The sequence below is a fragment of the Pelmatolapia mariae genome, linkage group LG4 (assembly GCF_036321145.2).
Source record: "Pelmatolapia mariae isolate MD_Pm_ZW linkage group LG4, Pm_UMD_F_2, whole genome shotgun sequence".
In the NCBI taxonomy this organism is placed as follows: Eukaryota; Metazoa; Chordata; class Actinopteri; order Cichliformes; family Cichlidae; genus Pelmatolapia; species Pelmatolapia mariae.
This window is the reverse complement of record NC_086230.1, coordinates 656,041-672,434: the sequence shown is the minus strand read 5'-3', so window position 1 is coordinate 672,434 and position 16,394 is coordinate 656,041. Positions and strand designations below refer to the sequence as shown.

Genomic DNA, 16,394 nt, shown 5'->3' with positions numbered 1-16,394 from the left:
ATTTGTCGTAGCAGGTGGTCTCATCTAAGACGTTTTTTTACCTTTGAGAAGAAAACGTCTCAGTCAGTCTCTGAGGATAGCAGTCTATAAAAATCACATTTCTCCAGACTTATTCACTCCTTTAATCAATGCTCGTTTTTTGACAGTTGCACAGTTGCAGGGAAGTGTCCTATGCTGGTCGGTCTTCAGATACACACATTATATACCAGTTGCTTCAAAAATATCACTTTTTTCCTATTTTCCTTCTATTGGTCAAGAATTATAAAGATGATTGGCAAAAATGTAATCTATAAATGAATAAATGATGACACTGATACGTTTGTTTGTTTTTCATCAATTCTTTTTGCAGAATGTAGCAAATGAAACTCAATTAAAAGCCATATTTGTAAATGGCTGTTTAGTTGTGTTCGTTTCAATGCGAGGATCCATAATTACTCCCTCTCCAAAACATTTTAATGTTCTGTCAATTAATTTCACAGTTGAGGCTTTAAATTGTTAAGCTGAATATTTTAGCTCTCGCTCGTACACCCACATACACATGCACCACTCCCCTTAAGTAACTGTATCATGGAAACCGATTTCCTTCTTTAGACAGTCCTTACATGGAAAGAGCTTGGGATGAATTTGGCACTGGACTCAATTCATAGAGGAAAATCAATCCAGCTGGGGAATGTCATATCTAGGTGATTAATGAGCAGATGAAGTGTATTAACTGTCATCTCTCTAATTCACTGCTATTCCCTGCCCAACACCTCCAATAACACCTTTTTTCTTTCTTTACCAAGACCTGTTGGATCGTTATGTGCTCTCTGCCTCATTCTGTGGAAGAAGTGTCCAACGCGTGTTTTCCAGTCTTATAACTGAAACACATCGAGGCAGCTGTTGTTGTGATTCGGTGCTATATAAATAAAACTGAACTGAGTTGAGGGGGGTTTTTTTTATTATTACAATACGGGAATAAGAAAATTAACAGTTGAGGTATAAATGGGTCACTGCAGGGACAACCATGGGCCAAACTAAGATAGAAGAAATGTCTCTGGTATGTCTGAGCTCATCTCCACTTTCAACCACTTTGCACTCCTCATTTCAGTTTGGTCTCTTCGCTCATTCTGTCCTTAACTCTTTGCAGCTCAGCTGTTTCTCATTGCCATAATCTAATCTCAGTATTCAGAACTTCATGGGAACTTGTTCTCAAACTTTGCTGATTACTGTACATTTGATTCTCTACAAGGCTGTAAGGTTAATTCTCCTTTTTATTGAGTGTGCAGGGCTGGGATTTGTTGCCAACATTTGTTTGCAAACATCATGCATGCTATGGCTTCCATTTATAAATTACATGTTGATATTAAAAACACTGACACTCTGCAGAGACTGACCTTTCCTCATTCAGTCTTTAGTAATGTCTTTTTTTCATTATGAATCATCTGCCCTGCTTTTTTATTACACACACACACATATAAAGACCTTCCCAAAAATGCAACCAGCTTTTGTGTTGTCTGCGTCACAACAGTGGCCAAAAAGAGTATAATAAGTATATTTATTCACTATAATCAAGTCTTTAAGCTTAGTTTAGGAGGTATAGCAGAGGTTCCTGTCACCAACCTCTTTCTTGATGCATGTAGAGGTGAGAATTAACAGAGGATGTGGGAAACTGTTTTGGTACCACTAACAGAGCCAGGAAGGCTCACATTACACTGACTCTTACAGTGTGTGGTTTAAAATAGAACGGCTGTCAACTCCTCCCTGCAGAAATCCATCTATTCTGGGGACAGCATGTAGGGGGAGGGACAGGCAAATCGATGAGCTAAGAGTTTAGTGTCAGTTGTGTATATCTGGAGGTATAACACATAATTTTCAACAAACCACATGCTTTGACCCTGGCTCAATAACACAGAATATTAATTAAAAACAGTTAGTATGGGTTATTGTGTGCAGCACCAACACAATTAAATGTTTTGATGTGATGATTCAGCTATTCTCAGAGCTAAAAATATTTCCTCTGGGCAGTGTAAGGGTATAGAGTCATTAAAAACCAATGGATTTATTTACACAAGATCAAACACACGACTATGGCAATCATCATGAGGCCGTTTGCTCTAGGGATGATATTTCTTCTATTTTACAGAACAACAATAGTGTTCTGTAGCTATGTCCAGTGCAGTTAGGAGAGTAGGAAGGTGGATGGCAATGAGATCAGTGTGCTGTAGACAATTATACCACTTCACACAATATTACTGAGGATGAACTAGAAGTGAAATACATTGGTCCCATTTTCATGTTATTTCCACTCAGAAACCATGTACAAAATATATATATGACAATATATACTTTTTTTATATATGTGTATATATCAGAACACATAGACAGTATTGGATTTATCCAAGTATCAAATATGAATAAATAATGTCTCAAAGCTTTAGACCACAAACTAAAAGAGACCAACATCTAAAAAAAATAAAAGTCCTTTTAGTCAATGTTATATTTTGGTCCCCACTCTGGCAGTGATCTCTTTGCTTTAACTGTGACCATTTGTAACATCATTGTTTCAGTTATTGATATTATTGTTATGGATCTACATGAACTTTGGCATATCCAAATTTCATGTCAGACTGTGCATTTTCAACAATATTTTTAGCTTGTCTTCAATGTAATGGGGGCTAAATGAAAGCAAAGTGTGTATTGATGTGAAGTTTAACCACACAGCTTGTTTGTTTTTTTGCTGTTGTCTCAAACATTATAAATATATTTCGTTTCATTTTAACTCAATCAGAGGGCGAGCCTGTGGCAAACATTCTCCCTCCAATACTTTAGAAGAAAATTTAGAGAGTACCTACAATTACAATTATTACCAAAACTCAGAGTGGTACTAGTACACAGTGTACGTACAAACACACTAACTTCCCAACTAGCTGGGTCAGTCAGTACCGTGTACAACAACATCGTCAAGATCTTGCCAGTTCTAACATAATGTGTCATCTTCCTTTCTGCCACAGTGTATTGTCATGATTGGCCAGACTTTCTCCTCATATGTGTCTCTCTAACATTTGTTCTAAAGTTGAACAGTTGATGATGGAAAAATACGTTCCATTTGTTTCATATACCTCCTACAGTCATTCCCCTCTTCATCATGAACTTAACTTATGGATGGTGCAGGCCTAACCTCCAGCATTTGCCCCTGTCAGTCACCCTGACTGCCACCCCCACCCCACCCTCCAACCTCTCAGCTTACCCCATAGGTCAGTCTCACTCTTTTTCTGTCGCTCACACATTAGTTCTGAATGTGCCTTCAGCATTGGCCACTTACTCCTCTCCACTTTTTCCTGCAGTCTTAACTGTTCACACAAGTGTTACAATTGGACTAAAAGACACAGTCTTATTGTGATCCCAGATTAAATGGTAGGACACCAATTTTTCTAAGGATCATTTTTGTCACAACTTGGGAACAAGTATTTGGATTTCACTTTGGAATATCTTCTCTGCATTGGACCGTGTCCATTGGATGCCATTTTTACTGGTGTCCATTCTGTACTGCAAGAGTCTGTCTGAAGTGTCTACGTCAGAGTGGGTTTGAATTGATTAACTTGTGTGAGCAGGTGCAAAGAGCTGCAGCGGTGGACTCCTGCAGTCATTCTAGGTTAATTACTCCTTAGTTTGCTCTTTCTTAACTGTAACCATGGCATCATTGAGAAGTTTGATTCTTGCACTGTTGTTGGTGCTGCTCTGCTCTTTCCACACCCCGCTGGCACCTACTGCCAAGGCACAGGATCTGCCATTCCCTTCTGAGCAGGGTCTGATGGCTGACGATGACGACGACGATGATGATGATGATGACGATGATGATGATGATGACGATGATGATGACGACGACGACGATGATGATGACGACGATGATGATGATGACGACGACGACGATGATGACGACGACGATGACGATGATGACGACGACGACGATGATGACGATGATGATGATGATGATGACGATGATGATGACGACGATGATGACGATGACGACGACGATGATGACGATGATGATGACGATGATGATGACGATGATGATGATGACGACGATGATGATGATGATGATGATGACGACGACGATGACGACGATGACGACGATGACGACGATGACGACGATGACGACGATGACGACGACGACGATGACGACGACGACGATGACGACGACGACGATGACGATGATGACGATGATGATGACGATCATGAAGGTCAGTCTTTTTAATGGAAGTTAGGGGACGTGTGTTCTCATATTGCTTTGAGTTTTCATATACGCAGCCATTTGCCAGTGTAACATACTGGAAACTGTAATCTGTCTAAGCATTACCTGTTGTGACTTGTCTTTTCAGACAGTCTTTTCAGGCTATGAATGACTACACAAATTGTCAGAACAGGGGAATAAAATAGCCAAGTAGCCACCAGTCAAAGCAGACTGAATATTTAAGTGCCATTGAGAGGTAGTGCTTTAACGAGCAGTTATCACAATGTTTCAGGGGTCAAATGTTTGCAAGTTCAGTGCAGGACAGTGTACAAAAGGGGAGGAGCTAAAAATGTTAGCCACTCCCCTTGTTAAGATTCTTACAACCTGATCATCTCTTTGTCCATATTTATTTAATGTCTCAGAGCTCATTGGTAATAAAAGTGCCTCCTCCACCTCTTTCCAGCTGTCCATTTCCCTTGCTGTCTCTGACACTGTGTTCTTTTCCCTGCTTAACTAGAGTTATGAGCACTCTTGGGAAATTGAACTGGCCCATCTGAAGTCCAACTGTCCGAAGTCCTTCGTACAGTATGCTAGATATGAACTTGGGGACTGCAGAAGAATTGATTTGAGAGAGAGAGAGAGAAAAAAAACATTTCAAATAAGGCCAAGCTTGTCTTGGGAGTCAGTTATTGGGGTCACGAGTCTGAGATTTTTTATTTATGTATCACTTGAAAGAATGTCTCCTCGAGAATGGTTCCTCCACTAGGATCTTCATTTTTCATTTGTTTTGGATTTGTGTCTTTATGTGAACCTACAGAGAAAGAAAGAGAGACAGTGATATTGGGAGTAGACTGGGGAACAGGGCGCTACAGAAACAGACAGAGGGAGAGTAAAGCATGAGGGGAGGTGCAGGACGGCCACTACCTAAATTCACTCATTTGAAAGCTTTAATTACCAGCAGACTTAAAGTTTCTCTCTTTTTCAATATCTCTCAATATCTTTCTTTCTCTGTGGGGCATTCATGCCACTCACTGCTGTAATGTACCGAATTCATTAATCAAGTCTGGTGTGTGCACTTGTAAAAACTGCTAAACACATATAATGGAAGAACTTTATGTATTTACAAGAAATGTAATAATCTTGCCTCATTTTCTCTTGTCAAATTCTCATGTTCTTAATTGTTCCATTTAAAAAAAGAATTGTGATGTGCATTTCAGTAGCTTAACCTAAAATTTTATTTCCTTTATTAATTTTTCTCCTATCACTCCAATGCTTATTTGGCACTGAAATACCTAAATACAAATACTCAATGTAAAAATTGAACAAATGTATAAAACCTTATTTGTTATGAAATGTAACAGATTTGCCGATGCCTTTTCAGACCTTTAGGATTAGAGTGTTTGGGAAAAGAGAGAAACATCTCTTTCTATAGAGGAATTAAAGCTTTGTCAAAAATCAAACTGTCAAGAGATGAATGGGTTGTCTGCATTCTCATTTGCCACATTTGTGGTTTGTGCTGACTGTGAACAATCATGTAGACATTACTACAATCAACATTGTCTTTTATCTTAAAACCTACTTTGATTTATTAAATAAATCGAGTTTTCAAAAATCGCTTATATCTGTTAATGAAGGCAGTGGACTTATATTAGAGTTGTCAAACTGATTGAAAAGCCATATTACTTTTATCAAAGATCTGTACAAATGTGTTGATGGTTTTACCTGTATGAGGACCAGAGCTACAGACATTTGACATCTCAGTGTCCAAGTGAGTATCTCTTCTGACCACGGCCTATTGTCTATATGAACTGTGCTTTAAATGCTTTTCTAAGCATCTGGGTGGTGGTGTTTTGAAGCAGTGAACACAAATGTAATAGAGCTGCAAAAATGTTCATTAAAATGAAGGGGCAACACATTTTTTAACTTTTGCGTGAAACATTTTTTGATGATAATATAATATCATGTCAAAAAAAATTGTAGATTCTCACTGAAGGCATCAAAACTATGAATGAACACATGTGCAAATATGTAGTAAACAAAAAGGTGTGAAATAACTCAAAACATGTTTTATATTTTAGATCCTTTGCTTTGATTCCTGCTTTGCTCACTCTCGGCATTCTCTCCATGAGCTTCATGAGGTCGTCTCCTGAAATGGTTTCCAACAGTCTTGAAGGAGTTCCCAGAGATGCAGAGCACTTGTTGGTCCTTTTGCCTTCACTCTGCGCTCCATCTCATCCCAAACCATCTCCACTGGGTTTAGGTTAGGCGACTGTGGAGGCCAGGCTATCTCTTGGTCTTCCTTTCCTGGGGTGGTCCTCATGTGAGCGAGTTTTGCCATAGCGCTTAATCATTTTAATAAATATATAATTAGTAAAGACATCTGCAATAAATAGCAAACAGAAGCGATATATGCAGTCTAGAGAAATATATATACAACAATAAAAAAGGCACACATTGGAGAGCAAAGTGCTTGGTTGGAGGTAGTGCAAAGAAAATACTTGGTCTGGTTGGCCTAAAACATGAGGGTAACTGAGACCATGGCTCAGATTGGTGAGGTGGGTGGGCAGGGGTGGCAGAGGGCAGCCAATGGTTTTTTTGGACGGTGTTAAGGACTCTCTGTGCAGTCTTCCTGTTCTCAGTTGTGGCCCCTGCGCACCAAACACCCAGGCAGTAGGAGCGCACGTTCTCCACTGAGGAGCCATAGAAGGCCAGCAGCAGCTTCTGGTTCTGGTTGTTTTTCCAGAGGACATGGAGGAAGTGCAGCCACTGCTGGGTCTTCTTTACAGGTGGGATCAGCAAAGATGTGGCTGCCCAGAAACCTGAAGGTGGAGACAGATTCCACCCATCCTCCATTTATAATCGAAGGGGAATGGAGCTGTCTGTCCCTCCTAAAGTCCATTATAAGTTCTTTGGTTTAAAGGACCTTCTGCCTCAGGTTGTTTTCTGAGCACCAGGAGGACAGGTTCTGTACACTGTCTCATCTCTATCAGAGATGGGCCCAACCACATTGGTGTCAAAGACATACTTGACGATGACATTGGTTGGGTGGGTTGGTGTAAAGTCATATGTAGGGACACATTCAAAGTTTTAGCAGTTTTCTGAACTGACTGACTTTCAGTTCGTAAAGTAATGATGGACTGTTTCTCTTTACTTAGCTGATTGGTTCTTGACATAATATGAATTCTAACAGTTGTCAAACAGGGCTGTCAGCTGTGCACCAGCCTGACTTCTGCACAACACAACTGATGGTCCCAACACCATTATGAAGGAAAGAAATGCCACCAATGAACCCTGACAGGCACACCTGTGAGGGGAAACCATCTCAGGTGACTACATCATGAAGCTCACTGAGAGAAGGGTTTATAGCTCTGTCAACAAAGCAAAGGGCAGCTACTTTGAGGAATCTAAAATATATTTAGAGTTATTTATCCATCTTTTCTTTGATACATAATTCCATAAATCTTGCTTCATATATTTGATGTTTTCAGTTTGTATCTACAATGTAGAAAGTAGAAACAAATAAAGAAAAACCATGAAATGAGAAGGTGTGTCTACACTTTAACATGTGTGTGTGTTAGCCCTGCTGCTGGACTGGCAGCCTGTCCAGGGTGCACCCTGCCTGTCGTCCTATGGTAGCTGGGATAGGCTCCAGCCTGGGTGGATGGTATTACAACATAATACAAATGATACTAAACAGCAGAAACTAAAAGTCTGTTTTTACAACACTTTTATGTTGGCACTTTGTACTGAAATTATCTATAAATGCCAAACACAATGCACCAAAGATCCCCAAAACTTTAAGAAATGAACTGTAAACATCTTGATAGTTTTCTCTTTTGCTCTGTAGCCATTATATACACTTAGCAAACAAGTACTAACTTATTCTAGAATAATACTGGAACCAGGTTTGCTCCTGTAACTTAAACCAATCAATGTCTTCAAAGTATACTGAGTCTACTGACTCTGTACCTTCTGTACTTTATTGTCAGTCATTTTTACCAGTAAAAAGACAATTTTGCATTTTTTGCACTTTGGTTTTGTTATCATCTGTGAAGAAGCAAACTTATAACAAAAATCTGCATTGTAGTCCAGATCACAGTATTAGGACTTTCCTATTGTTGTATAAAACAAAAACACCAGGGAAACAGCTAGTTCATTTTATTGTAATTATTCTCATTTGGTCATATATCTTTTATAAATATTCTGTGCAGATGACGACGACGATGAAGACGGTACTTATCACAAGGGCTCTGTGTGCTCATATTGTGAATTCTGCGAGGTATGTATGAAATTGAATTTGAGAAATGATGTTCTGTCATTACAGGATCAAAGTCAAATCCTTACTAAAACAAATATCACGATGTACAGTTATGGACCCAAATATCTAAACATTAAAACTGGTGGATTGTTCCTTTATTACTGACGTGAAAGCACTGCTTGCTATTTCATGATTTGCTTTCTAGCCTTTTTAAAGTAACATGGGCTTTCTTCCAGCACTGTGACAGCTGTGATAAATGTCCTTGTAAGGAGGGAGACACCTCCGAGCACTGTGACGACTGCAAGGTGAGAAAGTACACAACATCTGACCTCCTTCTCAACTTAAAGCAATTCTGCCTTTGATGCACAATAAATAACAACTATGATAATGTAACACAATGACAATAAATCCAGGAGCTAAGAAGTGCAGAGCACAGAAAAGTAGGGAGTTTTTGACAACAGTGGTTCATTTACTAGTAAAATGATGGATGGGGATATTGGTCTGCTGTATTTTTGAGGCAAGGGGGGAGCCAAGACTGTATAGTTTGGGGTGACGTCTGGAGCAAGCAACAAGTGGGGCTGACGCTGATACAGGGGAAGCTAGCAAACAGGAAACGCACCAAAGGAGTCCAACAAAAAGCAATATATGTGTTTTGGTTTAAGGCATTTTGCTGCCATGGTTTGGGTCTACTTTTACTATTAGAGGGATGGGTTACTACCAGAGAGTAGACAAAAATTGTACTCAAGTAATAGTAGCACTACCTCAACATAGTTTTACTCAAGTAACAGTAAAAAGTAGCTGTCCAAGAAATTATTCAAGCAAGAGTTAAAAGGTATTGAGTAAAAAAGGCTACTTGGGTACTGAGTAACTGATCATAACATCTGATTTAATGTTTAAAAATGAGATCATCAGACAGGCAGAAATATAAAGTGAAAGAATGAAAAAGAAAAAAATACTACATATAAATAACATGACTACAAAAAAAATCTAAGCAGAATAAACTATTTTCCAATCAATTACCTTTTGGTATAAAACATACACACACACACACACACATAGTGCAAAAGTGCATTGAAGCAGTTCTGTTTTTCCATAGTCGTCCCATCTTCCTGACTTTATACTGTCACTTTATAATGCCACCCACCCCTCTGCTACTGCTCAGAACCCCCCACCCCACGTACCATTTCATGCCAGGACAAATTTTGAATTCATTAATTTGTTTCTTTTTGTTCATAGATGTGCAGTTTCTGCAATGTTTGTCCTGTTTGCCAAACCGTTTGTAAGCCTGGTGAGTAAATTCTCTGTCACCACTATGAATATATTAATATATATGGAACGACATTGCAACAGGAAAGTTTCTTTGTTTCAGTTTATCTGGTCATCACTCTTAAATTACAGGAAGCTTAGAGTTTGGCACTTTATATATAGCCATGTCGTATCTTTGAGCCACAGCTTTGGGGGATCATTAAATTTTCCTTTTGACATATTATGCTCAAGTCTTATATTTAGTCTCTTTAGTCTGATATTGTTTCCATGGTACTCGTGTGTTATCTTAGCTTCTAGTCATCTTCCTGGTTGTGCATACTTAGGTATGATCTTTTGTTCCCTGCTTGCTTTTTGTTTATTTTGTACTCCTTTTCTGTTCCTTCAGTCTGGTCCCTGTGTTTCTTTATGTCTTCTGTGTTTCCTTGAAGTCTGTCATGTCTCCATATTTTTTCTTCTGTCTATGTCAGGTTTGTATGTCTCACTTTACTTCTGGTTTTATTTTGATAGACCCGTGTCTTGTCTGTGTTATGTTCAGTTTGCAGTCTCGTTAATCCTGATTTGTCCTTGCTGTGTTCCCAGCTGTCTCCACTTCCCTAATCACCCCCGTGCATTTATTAATGTGAACGTTAAGATCCAAATCTTGATTTATTAAACATTAAATAATTGATGTGTTTTCATTATTGATTTTTATATTGTCCCCTGTTGTCCACTCTTGTTGTCTCTGTTTGTTCTAATATGATGTGATCACTGTTTTTTTGGCCTTGTCTCTATATCTGTAAATAGTGTCTCTGTATGTTGTTATTAACTTGTGTGTAAATCAACCTGCCACAGGGTCTACAGATGAAAATTAGCTTAAGGCTATAATCTGATATATTTACATTTGATAAAATGTTCATTAATATGTATCGTCCCTCTTTCTAATAAAAAAAGGAAATATAATATTATGCTATGAAACATTCATATGAAGATCCAAATCTACATTTTCTACCCCCTGAAGAGCTGAAAACTGCTGTTCACAAACGCTGTCCATCTAATCTGACTGAGCTGGAGCTGTTCTGCAAAGAAGAATGGGCAAGGATTTCAGTCTGTAGATGTGCAAAGCTGGTAGAGACATACCCTAAAAGACTGGCAGCTGTAACTGCAGCAAAAGGTGGTTCTACAAAGTATTGACTCAGGGGGCTGAATAATTACGCACACCCCACTTTGCAGTTATTTATTTGTAAAAAATGTTTGGAATCGTGTATGATTTTCGTTCCACTTCTCACGTGTACATCACTTTGTATTGGTCTTTCACGTGGAATTCCAATAACATTGATTCATGTTTGTGGCTGTAATGTGACAAAATGTGGGAAAGTTCAAGGGGGCCGAATACTTTTGCCAGCCACTGTATCTTCTACCTAATACCCATGTGTTTCTAGCAAGTTTGATTTGATATTCACTGATATGCACTTTTATTTGTTGTTAATTAGTGCCGTTGACCTGTTGGCATATTCAGTACTTTGTTAATGGTCTTATATTATTCATGTTTTAACCTGCTGTTTTATTGTGAAGCACTTTGGTGTACCGTTGGTTTGGTATTGTATATTCCATATTTGCTGTGAAATGCTTTTTCTAGTTGTCTCTGTCTTCCCTTGCTCTTTGTTGTGTCTTGTATGTTCACTATCACATTGGGACTATCTCTAAACTCTGTTACATACTCAACATGGAGTGATCCCCCTTTGTCAGCGCATGTAGCTTCTTCTTTAAGATGCTCCAATTAGCCTGGCCACGCCCCACAGCTTATCTATAAAACCCCTGTTCAGACTTGAAATCATCGATCATTGTGTGGATGCCCTAAAGGGCTTCCACACTATTGAGTTCCTGTTTCTCTTTATTCTTTATTCCACTATTTACTAGTTGCTTCCGTACGTTTTTTGGCACTTAACTACTCCCACAGTTTTTATCCGATTTTCACCATTCAAATCTTAAAAAATTCTGCTCTTTCTGCTCTTTCCGGCTATGACTTTTGGTGCTCATAACTTCTATACTTTTTGAGATATTGAATTTTTTTGCAATATTTTTTGCCCATTTCTGCCATATTATAGATGGCCTCACTGATTTTCCTTGCCGGGTTGACCTGTGTTTTAGCTCAGTGAGATGAGCATCCGTTCTCAGACTAGGAGGCCCGGGTTCAAATCCCGCTTATGGCAAAATTTCTTTCAGTTAACAGTTAAACTTTTTAAACTCAATTTCAGCTTTTTTACTCCTTTTAAGCAAAATTTTCAGTTTTTTCACCACTTTTCAGCACAAATCCTAGCTTTTTCAGCTATTTTCAGCAAAAACATCTTTTCAGCAGAATTCTGAAAAGAGTTCTGCAGACCTCTTTTCAGCAGAATTTTCATCTCTTTTCAGCCCAAATTCTGCTTATTCACCTCTTCTGCAAAATTTTCAGCCTTTTCACCTCTTATTAGCACAAATCTCAGCTGTTTTCAGGAAAAACTCTTTTCTGCAGAAATTCTGCTGATTCATCTCTTTTCTGCAAAATTTTCAGCCTTTCCCCTCTTATCAGCACAATTCTCAGCAGCTTCTGCTAATTTCAACAGAATTGTCAGTCTGTCCACCTTTTCTTTGTGAGGATGAGTTTGGGTCAGTGAGGAGAGTTGCTGCCTTCATCTCTGGAGGGCCAGGTTCAATTCCTACTCAGGACGACATTTTTTTTTCCACCACCATACAACTTTTTGCAACTTTTCATCTTTTTCAGCTTTTCAGCAGACAGCTTCAGCGTTAAGGCATCCACACAGCATTTTCGCAGGAAATGCAAATTTTCTAGTTCCACTATATTATTCTAGTTGCTTCCGTACACTTTTTGGCACTTAACTACTCCCTCAGTTCTTATCCGATTTTCGCCATTCAAACTTTAAAAAATTCTGCTCTTTCTGCTAATGCCGGCTATGACTTTTGGTGCTCATAACCTCTATACTTTTTGAGATATTGAATTTTTTTTGCAATATTTTTTGCCCATTTCTGCCATATTATCAGTGGCCTCACAGATTTTCCTTGGCGGGTTGACCTGTGTTTTAGCTCAGTGAGATGAGCATCCATTCTCAGACTGGGAGGCCCGGGTTCAAATCCCGCTTATGGCAACATTTCTTTCAGTTAACAGTTAAACTTTTTTAACTCTTTTCAACACAAATTTAAGCTTTTTCACCCCTTTTCAGCACAATTTTCAGTTTTTTCACCACTTTTCAGCATCCCAGCTTTTTCAGCTGTTTTCAGCAAAAACCTCTTTTCAGCAGAATTCTGAAAAGAGTTCTGCAGAACTCTTTTCAGCAGAAATTCTGCTGATTGAACTCTTTTCAGCAGAATTTTCACCCCTTTTCAGCCCAAATTCTGCTTATTCACCTCTTCTGCAAAATTTTCAGCCTTTTCCCCTATTATCAGCACAAATCTCAGCTGTTTTCAGAAAAAACTCTTTTGAGCAGAAATTCTGCTGATTCATCTCTTTTCAGTGCAACTTTCTGCTTCTTTACCTCTTTTCAGCTGAAATTCTGCTGATTCACCTCTTTTCTGCAAAATTTTCAGCCTTTTCACCTCTTATCAGCACAATTCTCAGCAGCTTCTGCTCATTTAAGCAGAATTGTCAGTCTCTCCACCTCTTCTTTGTCAGAATGACTTTGGCTCAGTGAGATGAGTTGCTGCCTTAGGACCAGGAGGGCCAGGTTCGAGTCCTGCTTAGGGCAATGTTTTTTTTCAGCAAAAATTTCTCTGTCTTTACCCCTTTCAGTAGAAGTTTTTGGCTTTTCACCACTTTTCAGCAAACATTTTCTGCTTCTTCACCTGTTTTCAGCAGAATTTTCAGTTTCTTCACCGCCATATAACTTTTTGCAAGTTTTCAACTTTTTCAGCTTTTTCAGCAGGCAACTTCAGCGTTAAGGCATCCACACAGCATTTTCGCAGGAAATGCAAATTTTTCTAGTTTGATCTTGACTTTACTGTCGGTTGCAGTGTGTGTATTGGAAGAGTGTGTGGTACAGTGTGTGCCTGTGGTTTCACTGGTTTACATATCCATTGGGACTTTGCTGTGGCTGATGCTGTTAGCCCAGTGAGCGAGGGTTTCTCTGGTCTGCTAGGTGAGCCCAGTCTGTTTTTCGCGATCGTGAGTTTCACACTGAGTGGCTTAGTATAACCCTTCTCACCAAGCATCCTTCACAATATAAGCTAAAAGAAAATTGTATGAAAGACAGTCAGGGGAACATGAAGAGAAGCAGAGAAAGATGAGCTATTTAGCTTAGCTTAGGAAAAAGCAGTATTTATCTCACTGTTTCATGGTTACGGCTGTCTCATTCTCCCAGCAAGTATGGCAAGCCCTGTGTGCCATAACTGTGTGGGATGTGACATTTCTATGCCACTGGATGATGGCATAACAGGTACGTGCTGTGATTGGGTACTAACATGCCTTGCTGGTGAGGAAAAAAACCCTAGTCCTGTATGGACTGGCCTGCACTCACTTTTCTGGCACAAAATGTGCAGGCTCACCCCTTCTCAAAATGCCTAAAGCCAAAGTTGGAAAAGTGGATGCCTCACGGGCCAAGGGGGAGTGCCCAGACCCTTGGCAGGTGTCTTTCCCTCCCCCTGCTGCTAGGCTTGTCGAAGAGCCACCCTTTAGGAGCTCCTCACTGGCCCCAGCGATTGAATGTGATTGGCAGGGCATCCTGAGCTCTGCCCTTCATGAGGACTCTGTGGCACCTGCTTCCAGTTTTAAGGACACTGGACATTCGCGGCCTTCCCAGATGCAGGTGCCTGACTTTAAGGACCTGATGAGCTAGTAGTTCGGCTCTTGGCTTTTGTAAACATGGTGCGCACCCACATGGAAAAGAGGATAAACAGCCAAGGCTCTGACATCCTCCAGCGACCCCCTCTCCCCTCCTGGAGCAAGGTTAGCCAGCCCCCTTCCAGCCTGTGCCTGGAGCGGTCTCACTAGGTAAAGGTTGTGATCTCCACTGAGCTTTCCATTGGTGGAGGGACTCAACCAACTTAGACCAGGGTCACGCAGTAGGTCTGGTGACTCACCGTCAGCTGGTCTTCACAGACACTTTCCAAGTAAATTGAGGCAGGGTCCACTAAGCCTGTGTGGTAAATGGCTATTGGACCAGCCACTGGGCAACTCGTCCTCACTGGAGCTGTACCATGTTATCATCAGGACAGACAAAATGGTTGCAACAGCCTACATCAACAGGCCTAGGCTCTCCACCTCCTCTTCAGGATGGCTAACAGGTTGTGGCAGTGGGCTCATCCCCTGTTCCATTGAGTTTGCTTGGGGTGGTACATGCACCAGGGCCATTGAACATGGACATTAAGTTGATGGGGGCCCGAGTCCAGGAGAGTGGAGACTCCATCCACAGATGGTTGACCAGGTCTGGCATCACTTTGGAAGGGCAAACCTCTATCTTTTCGTCCAGGGAGTTGACACGATGCCATTGTTTCGTCTCCCTCCAGAATGATGACCTGCCTCTGGGGTGGGACACCCGTGCACACCCTTACCCCCAGACTCTATGCCTTCCCTTCCATTCTCCCTCCTCCAGTTGGTTCTCCACTGAGTCCAGACCGAGCAGATGAGGTTGATCCTGGTGGCCCCTCTTGGTCCCACATGCCTTGGTTTTCAGCAATCCCTCTGCTACTGAATGAGACCCATGAGAACTTCCCTTCCAAAGGGACCTCCTGTCTCAAATAAGCGGTATGCTTTTCCAGCCCTTCCTGGCAGGGCTCAGGGTGATAGCCTGGCCCCTGAAAGGCACCTTTCCTTAGGGCTGCCTGAACCTGTGATATGAAATTTGCAGGAATCTGTGCACCATCCACAAGGTCTGCCTACCCCTACCGCCGGGGACTGTTTGCCTCCCGATGTGCAGTCCACTAGTTGGACCACTACGAGGCTACATTTGAGACCATCCTGTAGTTCCTGCTTTCCCAGCTGATCTGCAATTACCCAGTGAGGTATGGTAACAGCAATCAAGGTGGTTCACACTGGTTGCTCAGCACTCAGTGGGACTAACCTCACTCTAATTTCCTGGTTTCTTAGGAGTGCCCAGCAACTTACATTTTGCAGGACTGGACCTCCAGTTCCCCCATGGGACATGGATGTGATCCTTGGTGCCCTTCAGCATTGTCCCTTTGAGCTGCTCAAGGATGCTCATGTGAAATGGCATTTCCTTAAAATGGCTTTTTTGGTGGCCATAACATCTGCCAGTCCACAGAGATTGCTACAGGTGGTTGCTAAAGAGGAAAGGGGTGATCCTGCAAGCAAGATGAAGAATTCCCTTAGCCATCCCTCAGCAGATTAGATCAAATTAGGTTTTCCGATTATGATCCAATGTGTTCCAGCACTTGTAATCCTGAGAGGAACATGTTTTTGGTTAACTCAAACTGCAGTAGAAAGTTACAATAAGTAACAGTTTTCCATCTGATCATGTGGTTGGTTGTCTCCAGCTCACTAATGGTTCATCTTTTTTATTCAGGAGGATTTCTGGATGAAGTGACTGGATCGATCTACAAGTGAGTGCTGTTCACACTGGTTTTAAGCCTGCTCAAGTTATTCTGAACTTCAGTTATTCACTTCTCTATTTCTTTTTCCATAGGACTGTAGCTGACGTCTTTGATGAAGATGATGATGATGTCAACTAA

At 40.6% G+C, this 16,394-nt stretch overlaps 1 protein-coding gene across 1 annotated transcript; it reads left to right on the top strand.

The window, feature by feature from the left end:
- The first annotated feature begins 3,673 nt into the window (after positions 1-3,673).
- On the top strand, positions 3,674-16,394 carry LOC134625229 (germ cell nuclear acidic protein). The gene is made up of 6 exons (XM_063470430.1): positions 3,674-4,223; positions 8,425-8,492; positions 8,708-8,776; positions 9,708-9,759; positions 16,229-16,265; positions 16,349-16,394. The coding sequence occupies exons 1-6, from the start codon at positions 3,674-3,676 to the stop codon at positions 16,392-16,394; spliced, it is 822 nt and encodes a 273-aa protein (XP_063326500.1).